This window comes from Lagenorhynchus albirostris, chromosome 21 (genome assembly GCF_949774975.1).
Source record: "Lagenorhynchus albirostris chromosome 21, mLagAlb1.1, whole genome shotgun sequence".
Lineage (NCBI taxonomy): Eukaryota > Metazoa > Chordata > Mammalia > Artiodactyla > Delphinidae > Lagenorhynchus > Lagenorhynchus albirostris.
The window spans coordinates 18,285,623-18,302,785 of record NC_083115.1 but is presented as its reverse complement, the minus strand read 5'-3'; the positions used below and the strand labels follow the sequence as shown (position 1 = coordinate 18,302,785).

Below are 17,163 nucleotides of genomic sequence, written 5' to 3'. Positions count from 1 at the left end.
CGTGCCCCGGTCCAGGAAGATCCCACATGCCATGGAGCGGCTGGGCCCGTGAGCCACGGCCGCTGAGCCTGCGCGTCCAGAGCCTGTGCTCCGCAGCGGGAGTGGCCACAGCAGTGAGAGGCCCACGTACCGCCAAAAAAAAAAAAAAAAAAAAAAAAGTGCATAAACTCTGACAAAGCAATTCCACTTCTTCATATCTGCTCTTGAAAAACACAAATGCATCACAAAGCTTGTGAAAGAATGTTCATTGGATTGTTGTTTCTAAATAGTGAAAAACTGGAAACAACAAAAGTAAACATCAATAGGATGTTAGATTAACTAAACTAAGGTCCACTGATAGTACAGAAAACTATATTGCAGCTAAAAAAGAACTGTATTTACTGTATATATATATATATATATAAAACATATGCACAGTAGCATCTGTGAAGGAGAATGGGATTATGAATGAAGGCTCAAAGGGAATTTACTAGTAGTGTTTCCTTTATTTAAAAATGGGAGCACATTCATCTTTCACTTGAGTTACTCAAAATAAGTAGCATTCCAAAAGAAGTTGTGAATAACAATTTAATTTTTTTCATTCACAAAAAAATTGTTTTTCTATACATTAGTGTGGTTAATTTTAATGTTCTATACTTCATTTTTTTCAACCTAACACAAGCTAAGCAAACCTAAATGAAGACAAATCACTCATTAATTTTACCAGAAGTTTTTTGGCTTCCAAAAATCATATAAATTTCAATACTTTAGGAAGTCTCTCTTAAAGATATTTTTATAGTGATTATGTTACTAAGAATATATATATATATATATATATATATATATAAAAACAGATGAAAAGGAATGATTTTAAAAAGTTCAATCATTTTTAGAAAGTTTTATACCTAGTCTAATAAACTGCAAAAAGCCTCTGGACCACATCAGTCAATATACAAGTGTGAATTGTTACATAATTTCACGTTCATACATTCAAATGGCTTTTTAAAATTTACAACTAATAGTTCCAACTTTACTTGTTTGGCCTTACTGAATAAGACAATATGGTTTTTCTTCTACATCAAGTGAGTTAAGATCTCAGCCAGAATGTCAGTCTCAACTCTGGCTCTGACAATGGTATAACTCTGGTCAACTAACACCTTTAATCTGTGTATCTGCCTCACTGAGATGTTACCAAGTTCTATGTGATATAGAACTGGGGTCTCCAGCAAAAAAACAAACAAACCTGTTTTTATAATAGTTATACTGGTACACAGCCATGCTCATCTGTTTGCATACTGTCTATCACTGCTTTTGCACTGAGTAGTTGTGACAGAAACTGTATAGCCCACAAAGCCTAAAATATTTACTAAGTCACCCTTAGAAAAAGTTTGCTTATCTCTGATAATATGGCATGTAAAGTGCTAAGCATTTAAACCTGGTATATAGTTAGAACTCATTAAATGTGTACTAGTATACTTATACCAACATAATTATCAAACACATAAATTTTACAAGACTGTCCATTTGACACTTTTTTTTTAAAATACAAGCAGTATTTACCTGCACCAATGCAACAAGATCTTGTAACTGTCTAAGTTTCTGTTTTGCAGCCATAAGTCTGCTGATCTTCTGTTCAAATTCAGCATCTTCAGGCGTCTCATCAACCAGACTGCTCCGATGACTAGATAATGACGCTCCACTGACTGCCTCATCTTCTGCTTCTTCCTCCTCCTCCTCCTCACCTTCACCTTGTGCAACGTGAATCCCCTGTTCTCGTTCTCTATTGTATCGACAATCTGCTGAAAACATGTACCAGTGAAATCAATACCTTAATAAACTTAAGAGTACTAAAGAAAGGAATTCCGGGCTTCCCTGGTGGCGCAGTGGTTGAGAGTCCGCCTGCCGATGCAGGGGACACAGTTTCGTGCCCCGGTCCGGGAAGATCCCACATGCCGCAGAGCGGCTGGGCCCGTGGGCCATGGCTGCTGAGCCTGCGCGTCCAGAGCCTGTGCTCCACAATGGGAGAGGCCACAACAGTGAGAGGCCCGCGTACCACAAAAAAAAAAAAAAAAAAAGAAAGGAATTCCACTGCCCAAGAATAATATGGTAAAATTATCTGTGAATAGAGTCAATCATACCTAAAGAAGGAGGCATGTTTAGAGCCCTTATGTTGGCAGCAGATCTGTTGTTAATTTCACAATTAGAATTAACTGATCTCCCATCTCTATTATTAGAAACACACTGTGCATTAGAATTACTATTTACTTCATTCCAGGTGGCAGCTACTTGTGGATTTCTAAAAGAAAGAAAACAACCTGAAGTTATTTAAGGTAAAAAATATATGTAATAATAAAAAAATCAAAGTTTTACAACTGCTGATAAAATAATTCCAGACTATGAACATCATTGGCTATTTCCCCATTTAAATTCATCCTCTAAATAAACGGCTCTTGCTTTTCACTAACTTCTCCTATTCACACATTTAAGAAGAAAAACATCTAAAAAAATCAAAATTACAACCAAAAAAAAATCAAAACTACACCTAAAAATAAAGAGGTAGGAAAATGAAGTTACGTACTTCTTATGATTAACTTTTAGTTGATCTAACAAACAGCAAATTTACTAAACTACTGTGTTCAATACTTCCCAATTTGTTTTTCTTTATAGAACAAGTAAGAGTACACTAACCAAAACAGCAGACTTACAGGAGAAAAGCTTAAATAAAAGGCAAACGGTAGGCACTCTACTGAGGTTTCTTTTGTTTCATATTAAATGTATTGTTAGGATGAATATGTTAGAAAAACAACTTAAAAAAAAGTTCTTACCGAATGTTAGTAACAGGTTCAGAATTTTCATGCTCGGAATCATATTCTGACTCTTCAGTTTCTTCTTCTTTTGTGTTTTCATTTACAGCATCTGTCATCATATCTGATGTTTGCTCATAATAATGAACTAATTCTCTTAGCTCATTCAACCTCTTTCGAACTTCATTTAACTTCCTGATAAACAACAAAAACATTTATATTAACACCCATTTTAGCAAAATAAAGCATACACTATTTTCATACAGTAGCAGCCAGCACAAACAAAATTTAAACCCAGTCAAATATCCAGGGGATGTGACTATAATGAATGTAATTTCAAGTATAGGTTATTCAAAATCTCATCACCTTATTTACTTATGTTGTGTTACGGACAAAAGCATAAGAAACCCTCTTCCAAGTGTTCACTTTAAGCAGGTATAGATGTTAACATCTTAAGTCTCAATGTCAAAAATATTCCTATGTTTCTTAATAAGTATCAAAAATGTAAAGTACTAAATATTCCATTAAAATAGGACCTCTTAGGCAAATCAGGTATGCAGGCATTCCTGAGCATTCACAGAAGGTTCCCAATTTGTCTACAACATATAGAGATCTACCAGTTACCATACTATATAACATGTTTACCAAAAAGAATAATTAGGTTGTTGAATTTTTACTGAGTCCCAGGAATTATGCCAATGTTTTCTAATCCTTAAAACACCTTTATGAACAAATATATTATGCCAGGTGAAGAAAAAGAGGCTTAGTGAGGGTGCTATTTGTCCACAGTCACACAACCTTGTGAGATACAATTCCAGGGCTGTCTGACTCTAGAGCCTGGGCTCTAAACCATTTGAATACAGAAATCTTTTAACTGTAGTCCCTTTATTTGGAAAACAGGAATACTTTAGCTATAGAAATTACATGTTACTACAATGTCACATTTCTCTAGGGCAACTCAAAGATGCACATATAACACACACACTTATTCTACCACCATACCACTTAAGAATGTTTATCATATCAAATTAACTCAGTTTTTCCAGAATTTTCAACAAAGAAAAAACCCCCAAGATTTATCCCCATTATTCAATTCTAATCTATGTAAACAATGTTTGTAGAAATGTTTTACTGGAGTTTTTCAGTTGGATTTAGGTGGCCTTCATTTTCACTCTGATTCTGAGAAACCAGAGAAGCAGCAGGATAAGGAACAGATGATGTGAGGCTATTGGATTCTCCATTGACAACTGGTGTTAAGCCTACAGGAGCAGAGGGAGCTGCTGTTGTACTTCTCTGATCCACACTCCTTTGTGGGGAGGCTGAAGAAGGCACAACTACCAAAAAAAAAAAAAAAAAAAAAAAAGACCAGTTACCATAAATAAACAAATACAGCATCAAACAACACATTCATAGTTGGCTCAGACATAGAAAAGTAAAAGTCATTAACATCTTAAATCCTGCAGCTTTAAAATGTGAAACTTAAGGATATAACCAGGCCACTTGTTTATTAACATGTCTTTCAACCAAACACAGTTAAAACAGAAAGGAAAGAATAAGGAAAGACAAGATGGAAACCAACAAGAACTACGATATTCTACCTTGAGAAAGTAACGAGAGTACTCCTCTGATAAACTTGGTTCCAGGTTAAGTTAAATAGAGCCACTGCATATGATGTGCAAGCACACCATCTACAAATCTTTACAGGGCAACCCTAGCTGATTAGGTCCTTGAGAATGTTCCAGTCCAGAGGGATTCTATCTGGTCTCCAAGATGGAACTTTTCTTGTTCCAAAAGATAAAGCAAAATTGTTTAAGTGACTGTGGTACATAATACCATGAATACTACTCAGCAATAAAATTTTCTTATTAGATGATGATTAATCTTCTAAGACAGCTCTTGAACTACATTTTAATTACTTTTCTGTCCACACAGATCAGACAAAGATATCTTATGCTTTCATGGGTAATAAATGAAGACTAAGAATCTTTGTGCTTCTCTCTCTCCTACCAGTTTATTTATTTTTTTCTTTTTATTTATTTATTTCTGGCTACGTTGGGTCTTCGTTGCTGTGTGTGGGCTTTCTCTAGTTGCAGTGAGCGGGGGGTTACTCTTCGTTGAGGTGCACGGGCTTCTCATTGTGGTGGCTTCTCTTGCTGTGGAGCACAAGCTCTAGGCACGCGGGCTTCAGTAGTTGTGGCTCACAGGCTCTAGAGTGCAGGCTCAGTAGTTATGGTGCATGGGCTTAGTTGCTCCACGGCATGTGGGATCTTCCTAGACCAGGGCTCAAACCCCTGTCCCCTGTACTGGCAGGCAGATTCTTAACCACTGCACCACCAGGCAAGTCCACTACCACTTTAAAACTATCATCATTTATCTCTTCCTCAGTGACAATCGTCATTTGTTGCTCACGTTATCCACTGTTACAGCTGGTTTCCAGTAGTCTTTTCTCTCTATTCCTTGACTGTTCTACCTTTTGCTCTGCTTTCACTCTGTTTCCCAGAGAAATATATGATTTTTTAGTCATCAGTAGACAGAGTGCTACTTTAATTATGTGTATAAAACTGACCACAAGCGTTTGAGTACAACTTTGGAAAAACTAAGTTTTTCTTGGCTGTGTTCATCTGTTTAGGGAGGATGGGCACTGGGATTAGCTTCTACTCTAGAGGAGGCCGAGGAGCAGCACAAGTCAGGGAAAAGAAAGGAGCACGTCTCAGGGCAGAAACAGTACAGTTCTTTGAAGGTGGCAGACAACTAGGGTGAAGTACAGGGATCCAGAGATGATGTTTCTATCCCTGTCTGTTCTTTATTAAGACAGCATCTGGAATGCTAAAGAATAATGACCAGTTAGGGTTGACCCTACTGATTCCAATACCCAATGCTACAGCTCCTACTACCAACTGTCTGAGTAAGAGGCAGAGACCAGGCTTGGGAAGGTAGGTGGCCAAGTGAGGACTAGTAACTGAATCTGAATTAGACAAAGGCAGGTAATCTGTAGAGCAGAAAAGACAGTTCCTACAGTATAACTAAGATGACTATTGGCTTTCCTATATAACTAGTACAATCAGCCCTCCATATCCAAGAGTTCTGCATCTGCGGATTTAACCAAAAGCAGATAGAAAATATTCAGGAAAAAAGAAATTCCATAAAGTTCCAAAAAGCAAAACATGAATCTGCAGCATGCTGGTAACTATTTATATAGCATTCACATGTATTAAGTATTGTAAGTAACCCAGAGATGATTTAAAGTGTACTGGAGGATATGCTTATGTTACATGCAAATACTATGCCATTTTAGATAACGGACTTAAGCAGCCTCAGATTTTGGTATCCGTAGGGGTGTGGGTGTGGGTGTGGGTGTGGGTGTGGGTGTGGGTGTGGGTGTGGGTGTGGGTGTGGGTGTGGGTGTGGGTGTGGGTGAGGGTGCTGGAACCAATCCCCCATGGATACTGAGGGATAGTTGTATAACTCTTTAACTAGTATACCTAGGATGACTATATGCCTTTCCTAGTCCCACCTAACTATTTATGTATTTTAAAAAATGGGGAGTGTTTGGGACTTTCTGTACTAAATAAGTTTTTCATATCTCAGGTTTTTATTGTATAAATACTTTCTAAATCTGTTTCATAGTTTTAAAATCAAAGTACTAATTTGGTTTAGCTTTTCCTTAAGGAAAAATTTTGGATATGCGAAAAAGTGCAGTATTATTATGTCAAAGTGTCTAACAGTTACCTTCTCTTATACTTTTCCCTTATTTAAAATCCTACCGGGCTTCCCTGGTGGCACAGTGGTTGGGAGTCTGCCTGCCAATGCAGGGGACACGGGTTCGAGCCCTGGTCCGGGAAGATCCCACATGCCGTGGAGCAACTGGGTCCATGCACCACAACTGCTGAGCCTGTGCTCTAGAGCCCGCACACCACAACTGCTGAAGCCCGCGTGCCTGAAGCCCATGCTCCGCAACGGGAGAGGCCACACGGTGAGAGGTCCGAGCACTGCAACGGAGGGCGGCCCCTGCTCAACGCAACTGGGGAGAGCCCGCGTGCAGCGGCGAAGACCCAACACAGCCAAAAATAATAACAAATAAATAAATTTATAAAAAATAAAATAAAATCCTACCAATTTTTCAAGCCCAAATTCATTCTTTTCCTTTTCTGAATTTTACAGAACAGATCTACCATCTATTTGGCTTTACCATACATTGCCTTGTTACTTAAAAACTTGTATGTTACTTTCACATACAAGTCCTATTTCCCCACAAAAATTATAATTTTCTTGAGTAACTATGTGTTTATTCATTCACCAAATATTTACTAAGGAATTATTACATGTTGGCATATATACTTACGTGTCCTCTACCTAACACTGCTTAGATTTACTTACAGGATGAATTGTTCAAATGCTCATCTCGAAGTGTATGAAGTTCTCCAAGCAGCTTGTCCATTTTTTGTTTCTTTTCTTGTAACACTCTCATTTTGCTAAAAAGCTGGACTTTCTCATCAGGTAAATGCTCTGAAACTGATGGATTTCTGCTCTGAGAAACCTCCCTAGTTAATGAAAGACTTTCTGCTTGTCTTCTATTGTCTGGAACAGGTGGAGGCTTTAAAAAAAAAAAAAAAAGAAAGAAAAGAAAGATTAGGCGACTAAAGCTTGCAATCTCATTTTAAAAATGCATAAATTGGGCTTCCCTGGTGGCACAGTGGTTGAGAGTCCGCCTGCCAATGCAGGGGATACGGGTTTGTGCCCCGGTCCGGGAAGAACCCACATCCCGCGGAGCGGCTGGGCCCGTGAGCCATGGCCACTGAGTCTGCGCGTCCGGAGCCTGTGCTCCACAACGAGAGGCCACAGCAGTGAGAGGCCCGCGTACCGCAAAAAAAAAAAAAAAAAAAAAAAAAGCATAAATAGGGCTTCCCCGGTGGCACAGTGGTTGAAATCTGCCTGCCAATGCAGGGGCCACGGGTTCGAGCCCTGGTCTGGGAAGATCTCACATGCCGCGGTGAGCCACAACTACTGAGCCTGCATGTCTGGAGCTTGTGCTCCGCAACAAGAGAGGCCGCAACAGTGAGAGGCCTGCGCACCGCGATGAAGAGTGGCCCCCACTCGCCGCAACTAGAGAAAGCCCACGTACAGAAACGAAGACCCAACACAGCCAAAAATAAATAAAATAAATAAATTTTTTTAAAAAATGGATCATATATTAAAACAGCATAAATATTCTCTCTCATTTTTTCTTTTGACTGCACTGGGTCTTCGTTGCCGCACGCAGGCTTTCTCTAGTTGTGGCGAGCGGGGGCTACTCTTAGCTGTGGTGCGCAGGCTTCTCACTGCAGTGGCTTCTCTTTCTGTGGAGCACAGGCTCCAGGGCAGGCGGGCTTCAACAGCTGTGGCATGTGGGCTCAGTAGTTGTGGCTCGTGGGCTCTAGAGTGCAGGCTCAGTAGTAGTGGCCCACAGGCTTAGTTGCTCCGCAGCATGTGGAATCTTCCTGGACCACGGATCGAACTCGTGTCCCTTGCATTGGCAGGTGGATTCTTAACCACAGCGCCACCAGGGAAGTCCCAAAAATACATAAATATTCTTTATAAAAAGAGATAAACATTAGTGTAGGTTGTGCTGGTCGGTAAGTATATATGCCTTTCCTATTCCCAAATTATATACATACTATTCCCTGATGTGCCACCATATCTATATAACAGTATATATATACTGTTTTATAGACACACATAACTACACAGTGGGGATTCACTGGATGTTATTAACTGGATCTAAATTAAGTGCTAGAAATGCCATATTTTATATAGAATAAACCTTCAAAAATCTCATTCTCTTGCCATCTTTTTAGAACCACAATCATAAACTTTAACTTCTTAACCTATCAGTTTCTCCTATCACTTCTTTGCTACTAAAAAAAAAAATTTATGAAACATTTAAAAAATCCACTAAGGATTAGGGAATCATATAATGAGTAACCAGCACTGAGCTTAGTCAAATTTTAGTATTTTGCCACATTTGCATCAATTCTTTCTTTAAGAGAAATATATTACAGATAATGGCTAAAGCTTTATACATAGAAATCCTGACCCCATTACTCTCTTGAGATAACCACAATCTGGAATTAGACACCTACCATTCTCAAACGTATTTTTATTTTGTAATACCTATGAAGGTATCCATAAAAAAAAAAATACTTGGGGCTTCCCTGGTGGCGCGGTGGTTTAGAGTCCGCCTGCCGATGCAGGGGACATTGGTTCGTGCCCCGGCCCGGGAAGATCCCACGTACCGCGGAGCGGCTGGGCCCATGAGCCATGGCTGCTGAGCCTGCACGTCCGGAGCCTGTGCTCCGCAACGGGAGAGACCACAACAGTGAGAGGCCCGCATACCGCAAAAAAAAAAAAAAAACAAAAAAAAAACACACTCTACACATTTTAAAACATAAGCTAAGTGGTATCCTTCTTAAACTTGCATTTTCATTCATTACCTCTGGTTCATTTCCTGTAATCGGTTACAGGATTTCACTCTATGTATATATCATAACTTACTAATCCATTTTCCTGTTCATGGACATTTAGATTGTTTCTGCTTTGCTATTAATACAATGCTGCCATGAACATTCTTGTATGCATCTCCTTTTGAACAGGGTCACTAGAAAAAATGTACTAGATATTGCTAAATAACTCTCCAAAGTAGTTAGATCATCTTCTTTCATTTAAACTTGGGTCAGCAGACAGAAGATAATGCATTGTCAATTATACCCATTTCCAGTGGAAGGTACTAATTCACCCTTTCTCACTCAACAGACTGAAATTTTGCATTTATATCATTATTTACAAAGGTCATCAAATTATAACACTTATTAACTCTGAAATTAAACTTAAGAACTTCCTTAAAATTGTTAGTAAAACATTGCAAAAGCATAGATTCACACTAACTTAAGTTTAACAGTTGTGACTATTAACAATCTTAAAGGTGAAATAAGAATGCGTCATCTAGGAGCATACAAAGGGGAAATTTCACTAATCACTTCATTCAAAGTAGATATTTCCTCTAAATTAGTGTTTCCCAAAGCATAGTCCCGAGACTTCCAGCACTGGAATCACATGGTGGGAAGCCCACCCCAAATGTATGCATCATAATTTTGGAGGTGGGGGGATCCCACTGACCAGAAATCTACATTTTTTAACAATCATGCCAGGTGATATGTATGCTCAGTAAAGTTTGAGAAGCACTGCTTTAGTTAATGTGATTTTAAATCCAGTATACAAAAAAAATGAAGTTACCTGAGAATCACGAAGCTGATTATGAAAACGCTGAATTAAATCATTCAATTCTTCATTTAGTTCAGATGTGATACTGACTCCAGATAGGCTACCTGTAGTTTCTGTTACAGCTGGAAAGGAAGTTAACAACTTTCATTCAAGCAAATAATTTAATAATTCATTAAAGCAAATAAATAAAAAACAACACTTTAACTTCTGAGACGCTAAAAAGAAATTTGGGGGGAAAAAAGAAATTTAAAAAATCTCAACGTTATTTGAAACTAGTTAACCTTCAGATTTATCTGTCAACCAATCATTTTATAAGTTTCCACCTAACCTGAAAATAAAGGGACACTCACAAAACTCTAGTATAGTGGTTCATCTTTTTCTGTCCCAACATTCAAGGAGGGATACTGTTACATCCCAATTAAGAATAGTGACTCAACAGAGTCTGGGTGTGGGAAGGTCCACCAGGTTGGGTTGGAGGCGTGGCGGGCAAAGTGGTTCGTCTGAAAAAGCACAGCTAATTCTGACCAGTCTCAATCCCCACCTCCCCAACAGAATCAGTGTTGTAGTACAGGGGCTGGCAAACTTTTTTTAAAGATTCAGATAGTAAACATATTAGGCTTTGTGGAGATATAGTTCTTGTCTCAACTACCCAACTCTGCCACTGTGGGGCAAAAGCAACTATATACAATACATAAACAAATGGGCATAGCTGTGTTCCATAAAATCTTATTTCAGGCAATGGGCCAAATCCAGCTGGCTATATATAGTTTGCCGACCCCTACTGTAGAACAGATAATTTATTGAAGGAGTTGCTTGTGATACAAGTCATACTAAAAGACCACAGTTTTTATCTTCCTAAGGCAGTATTCTGATGACAATTTTCATAATAGTTACTCTCTATTGCTCAAACACCCCATGCTTATCTTTCCAGCTCTAAAAGAGACAATGACTATAAACTGTTTCTGTTTTGAAGGAAAATATTAGCTTTTTCAATGAGAAATTAGAATTACAGGGCAGGGTAGATTCCCATGTATCCAGTCCAAAGTACTTGGGGACAAAAAAAAGCAATTACAGTCTAGATAACACACAACTTGCTAGTTAAATGGTTAAAGGAACACTCTTTCCCATGACAATTATGTTGCCTCTCTTATATACCTAAAGATTACTGTAAGTTTGTTTTTCATCAGTATTCTTCTGCAAAATCTCATAAATGCAAGAGAAAATCTGTTTTCAATCATTAACCTAAAATTCTTTTTGAAATAGTACATAAAATAAATTCAAATTTTAACTCCTGTTTATTCTTCTCCTGGTACTTGTCTCATAATAGTACATTAAAAAAAAAAAAGAAAGAAAGAAAGATTATCTGCTTACTTAAAAATAAAGGTTTATATTCAGAAATAGAAGACCCCTGACCTGGAACTCAAGAAATCTGATTCTACTAAAATTCCATATAAGCCTAGGCAAGTCACGAGTTCTGTGTTAAGAGTTCCTTCTCTCTAAAGTGAGAATTATAAAAAAAGCCCTGGCGACTAACCTACAGTTTTGTGGTGATCAAATGAGATGATGTAAATATAACTATTTGAAATAACATAACTATCACAAGACAGTCTCTGAAATCTGATACTCCAATCTTGAAAAATATTTTAAAAGTTGGTCATTAACCGAACTGTATTTGTCATTGTTAAAATATTTTGTTTTTTCCTAAATCTAACAGCTAATGATACTTTGAATTTTGCAAGGGAAAAATGGGGATGAAAATTTGCATATTATATACTATTATATACTATACCATATATATTCTATACGACTATATAATTATTACAAAAGAGTAAGTTACTTGCAAGTCATAAAGTTCCTTATGAAAATGCAAAATTAAATTACATATAACAGTGATCAGAAGGCTGAGCCAGTGGGCTAGGTGTGGACAACACGATAAATTGAGTAACAACAGGGTAACCACAGTAAGGACCTAAAATGGAGAGCTCACAGGAGATAAATTATTATTAGACTGTAATGACAGACTACTAGAAAATATAATTTGGCTTTAAGTTTTAATAAGTAACAATATGTTTTCAACTTAATGAGAAATTAAACACGTAGGTTTGCCAATAACAAGACAAACTATAAAGTTAGACTCAATACTAAAGAATTCAATACAAAGGATGGGGAAAGGTTTCTTAAACAAGATCCAAAAATACAAAACTTAAATCACTAAGATGTATACTTTAAATATCTTATAATTTTATATGTCAATTATACCGCAATAAAGCTGAAATTTTTTTAAAAATGAAAAAAAAAGAATTCAATACAATTTCCATCTAAGTGATACATGGGTATGAGGGAAAGAAGGAGAAAGAAAAGAACATTTCTGAGTCTCAGGGAGACTGGATAGGATATAAATTTAGTTCAAAGGAACTAGTGCATACAATTTGATACCTCACTACTCATGTCAGAAGCCAAAGAAGCTTACATTTATTCACTGTCTCACTTAAGGTTTTAACCCTTCCTTGGCAGGCAAGCAAAGTACAGCAATCCTAGTTAAATAAAGTACAAAAGGCAGAAATATAAGCAACAAGAGCCCTATAAATTTGAGGTACAAAAACAGAACTACATCCTGTCCCTTTTACCTCTTAAGGGTACTCTCTGATGAAAAGGAGAGCGAGCTGGCTGTCTGCACGGTACAGTATGATGGCCAGGAGTTGTCCCTGCAACCTTTTCTGCATAACCAGAGAAAAGCACAGGACAGGGTAAGCCTCACATGTAGGTTTCTAAACTAGACAACAATCAAGATCTAATTATATAATAACCAGCATCCACCTTGCAATCATATCATTATTTATTGAGCCTTACTTATAACAACATTCTAAGATGGTGGCATACCAGAATCATCCATCACAGCAATAGCTTGCTCTGCCTTATGCTGCAGAGCAAGAAGAGCAGCTTGTCGTCCCTGCAGAGCTCTCAGCTGCTCCTGCTGCTGTAACATCCTTTTTAATAAATCATGTTGTTTCTTCAAATTTTCTATCTCTTCCATAGGCTCCTGCTGAGGATCTCTGGCCTGAAAAATAAGACCAACAACGCTTATATCTTTTAAAATCCATGTTCCTATTTCAACTACCAACGGCAAGGTACATACATAGATAATAAATTAGTATTAAATATACAACCCTAGATACAGACTTGAAAGAAAAAGAGAAAGAGGAAAATGATGACACAGAGACAGCCTGTCATGTTAAGAATTAGATAGTTAGGTAATTTCAAGGTAAAAGACCATATGCATATGCTTAGCATGAAGAATTAACAAAAAGAAAATAAAAGAAAAGGCATACAAAAGGAAGACAGGAAGGCCGACACACACACGCGCGCGCGCGCGCGAATGAGGGATCCAGACCAGGCCTTACAGAAAAGGAAGAGCAGATCATACCAGGCTAATGCCCTAAAAGTAGCCCTGGAGAAAGAACAGACTAAAAAACTCTTCTGCCCCATTCCTAGAAGTGATGTTTAAAAACCAACAAAACAAAAACAAACCAACTATTTTCTAACTACGGATGGAAATTTTTAAAATATACTTTTTATTTGATTATTTGATGTGAAAGGCTTTAATTTACTTGCATCACTTTATATTATCATACAGTAAAAATATTATCTTTTGCATCAAAGATATCATTACTATTTTTTCTTTCAAAAGATGCTCATTTAATGCTGAGTCTGAGGACATAAATTACTTTGAAATTCCCCCCAAAAGATAACATTTTGCCTAAAAGAGGAACAGATTAAATAGCTGCCACTTATAAGGAATTATAAAATTTTAAATGTTAATCTTAAAACTATTCAAGTGTAACCCAACCAGAAAAAAATAAAGTCAATTAATCAAAGAGAGAAAGTTAAATACAACCTGGAAACAATAAATAAGACAAATTATGCATGAACTGTATACCAAATTATGCATGAACTGTATACCATAATGGTATTTTTCATCACTGATTTGCCTTTTAAAAAATTCTGTATCTTAAAAGTTTAATGATTTTAGCTAATATTTACATAAAATATTTCTATTAACTTAGAAATAGTCAATTTTAAATTTGCATTGCTACCAAATTGGAGACTTTAAATGAATGATCTCCCCTGGCTCTGACCAAAGTTAACAAGGAAAATAAACCTCAGTGATTTCTTTTCAAAGTAAAAATGAACTGATCTGTTCTCCCTATGTACATTTGATTCCAAGAAAAATTATGGAGAACACAGACGGCTCCAGAGAAATTCTCTTCTGGGTAACATTCCTTAACAATACTTTGCAAAAACCTCTTCTCTTTACCTCCCCAAGTAGGACTCATTAGTACTGTAAATAAGAATGAGTAACTGTGATAACTTGGCAAGCAATAAAAATAATTACATGGCTCAGAATTAAGAACTCAAAGAAAGGAAGCTCAAATACAAAGTAGAAGACTACAGTTAGAATGTTTGATGTAGGTATCAGAGAAGCCAGGTCAGTGCTCTATCCAGGACTGGCCAACTAGACTCTATGAATATGGAAGAGAAATAATGTACCTTGGTTAAGCTAGTATTTACTGGAGACTTTCCAATAAACTAAAGCCATTTTCAAATCAAGTACAATTTACCCAGTTCTCTCCCATCTTATACAAGTGGAGTTACCTAGTTAACATTACATTCATTCCTATGAAAATTCATCTTCTTAGTTCTTGCTCATTTCAAGACTATTTACATCTTGAAAAAATAATTTGAAGGGTGAGAGATAACTATCAATCTGAGATAGGTAGCCATCTCAGATCTGATCCAAATTAATTTCATCAAAGTCACTGGTAAAATATAAAACCAAACCCAATCAGGTACAGATTTCAGTGGAACAACTTGGAGAAATCTCTCCAGGTTGACATCAATCAAATACTCCAACAAAGCATCAGTGATAAATGACTAAGAAGAGAAACATTACACAAATAAGGCAAAAAGTCATCTAGGAAAAAAGAAAACCATCAAGAATGCATTATCTCCATCTAATTCATAATCCTCCCATCTCAAAAATAGTTTAGACCTCAAGCTAACCTTAAAGCTATCTAATTTTGAAGAACTTACTAAACAATTTAATATTATGGTTTCTTACCCTTTAAAATGCAAACTTTTAAAAAGAACTTTAATCCTTGTTAGTCACATTTATTTGCAAAACTTTGATACTCTAATTATAAAGAATTCTGAACTTCAGATTTTTCACTAATCCAAAGATGAATTCCCAACAATTTTTGAAATTAGTGGAGTTTTATTACTGCTTAATAACTTTTCCATCCACATAAATAACATTTCAGACTAATAATTTGAAAAGATGAACTGAGGGAGGTGGGTGGAACTACAATCAAATATAAAGAAAGGGAAGATGAGAAAATGGCCATAAAAATACCTGGGGATAAAAACATGACAAGAAGATGGTACATGGAATAGAAATCCAAAAAAGGAGGCCAGGACTATACGCATCCTTCAAACACATATTTTCATTTAAACGTTTTGAGTCACTTTCAGTAAGTACATTCTTAGTTTACAAATTAAAAAAAATAATAACTTAAGCATGAAATCTCGAGTTGCATACAGGTAACACATTTCAGAAAACCCTAAGTCTTCCTTTCCTCTACTCAACTGATGTTCTTCCAATAATTCTTCATGGATCCAAATATATTTTTATGGCTGAAAAGTACTTCAGTTAATATGTATTCTAAGTTTTGTCATCTGAAAGGTGAGAAACTATAAGCCCAGAGAAGATAAAGCTGTGATTTATCCAATATCACAGTGAGGGGAAATCAGATTCCTAAGTTCTAGGTTAGTGTTTTTTCACATCATACTATCTGCCCCAAAATTACATCCATAGACTATGTCTTCTGTATTTAAAACTATCTCTGAAGAAGCATAGTCTAGTTTGGGAGACAAATCTAGCCCACATGAAGTAACTAGAAATGATAAAAACGATAGCAAAAAATGAGTAGATGGTATTTTTAAAAGCTTATGAATGCTCTAAGAGCTGAGATTAAGTGTGGGGGAAAGATGAGTATGGGAAAACAATGAGGGCATGGGTATTCAGGGAAAGCTCTTTTTAAAAATTATGCAACGTCATCGTGTCTATAAAATATTTCATAAAATGGACTCTGCCCTTGTAGGCAACTCAAGAATATCAATTATCTCCTATCAAGCTGCAACTCACAAGGTTGCTTTAAGCTCTGAACCTCAGTTAAGACACCAACTTTTTTCCCTAGTCTTCTAACAGAATACTACATTTTGAAAGGATGTTAAGGAGGGAATGAAGGTAGGTGGGGAGAACAACAGATTCTGCATAACAGAGAAAGAATAAAGTCAGTCAGTGGGAATTAGGGTTTTTTCTAAGAAAATGAAATCATTTTATGAACACAGTACTGATAGAATTACCCTAGGATGGCCCAAAGAATCAAAAGATTAAAAAGAATCAAATTAAAATAAACTCCAGAAAGAAGTTCAAGAGAAAATAATATTTATAAGGACATTATTCAAAGAAACTTAAAACAGAAAAGTGGTTTTTAAAAGCAAACCTAATGCCTTAGGGGAAAAAAGTAAAACTGGAAGATGCTATGCTGTAGTAACTGTCAACTCAAGTTCTGTTTGTCACTATTCAGAAGACTTAAGAAAGGAACATTAAGTTCCAAAGGATCTATTTCCCCCCATTCACTTTCTCTTCTCCAATGCTAGTAGTTTTAAAAATAATCAGCTACTTTACTATTCTGTTGAACTGGGACACCTTTTGCTTAACACTTTATAGTAAGATCACTATAGCTGACTTCAAACTATATCTTCAAACTCTTGTGGGAGAGCGGGGAGACACCATAATATCTAGAGGTTAAACTTTGTCATTTTTAAACGCCACAAAAATATAAAATATGTACATAACAGAAAGGAAAGCCTAATCCTAGGTAATAAGCTAGTAATAAAACATAGGAAATTGGTCTTATCTATACTCAATTATTAAAATAGTACTTTACTCCTGTCAAATATGAGCACTTTTACAAATGCCATTTTTTTTCAAACTGTTTTAAGTGGAACTACACAAATAGTTGTCTTTAAACCTTTCCTGAGTGTCTTTATGCAAATCATG

General features: G+C 36.5%; 1 protein-coding gene across 8 annotated transcripts in view; it reads right to left on the bottom strand.

The window, feature by feature from the left end:
* The window catches only part of PCM1 (pericentriolar material 1), an 88,464-nt gene that overhangs the window by 52,310 nt on the left and 18,991 nt on the right, over positions 1-17,163 (bottom strand). For 4 of the 8 annotated variants that reach the window (XM_060136208.1, XM_060136207.1, XM_060136211.1 and 1 more), the window contains exons 9-16: positions 12,921-13,098; positions 12,668-12,757; positions 10,053-10,162; positions 7,161-7,377; positions 3,916-4,117; positions 2,805-2,978; positions 2,118-2,275; positions 1,540-1,778 (exon numbers count right to left, since the gene is read on the bottom strand). In XM_060136208.1, the coding sequence (XP_059992191.1) occupies positions 1,540-1,778; positions 2,118-2,275; positions 2,805-2,978; positions 3,916-4,117; positions 7,161-7,377; positions 10,053-10,162; positions 12,668-12,757; positions 12,921-13,098 (1,368 nt within the window). The remainder of the gene's footprint in view (positions 1-1,539; positions 1,779-2,117; positions 2,276-2,804; positions 2,979-3,915; positions 4,118-7,160; positions 7,378-10,052; positions 10,163-12,667; positions 12,758-12,920; positions 13,099-17,163) is intronic. The other 4 variants (XM_060136209.1, XM_060136210.1, XM_060136213.1 and 1 more) reach the window with 1 other exon arrangement.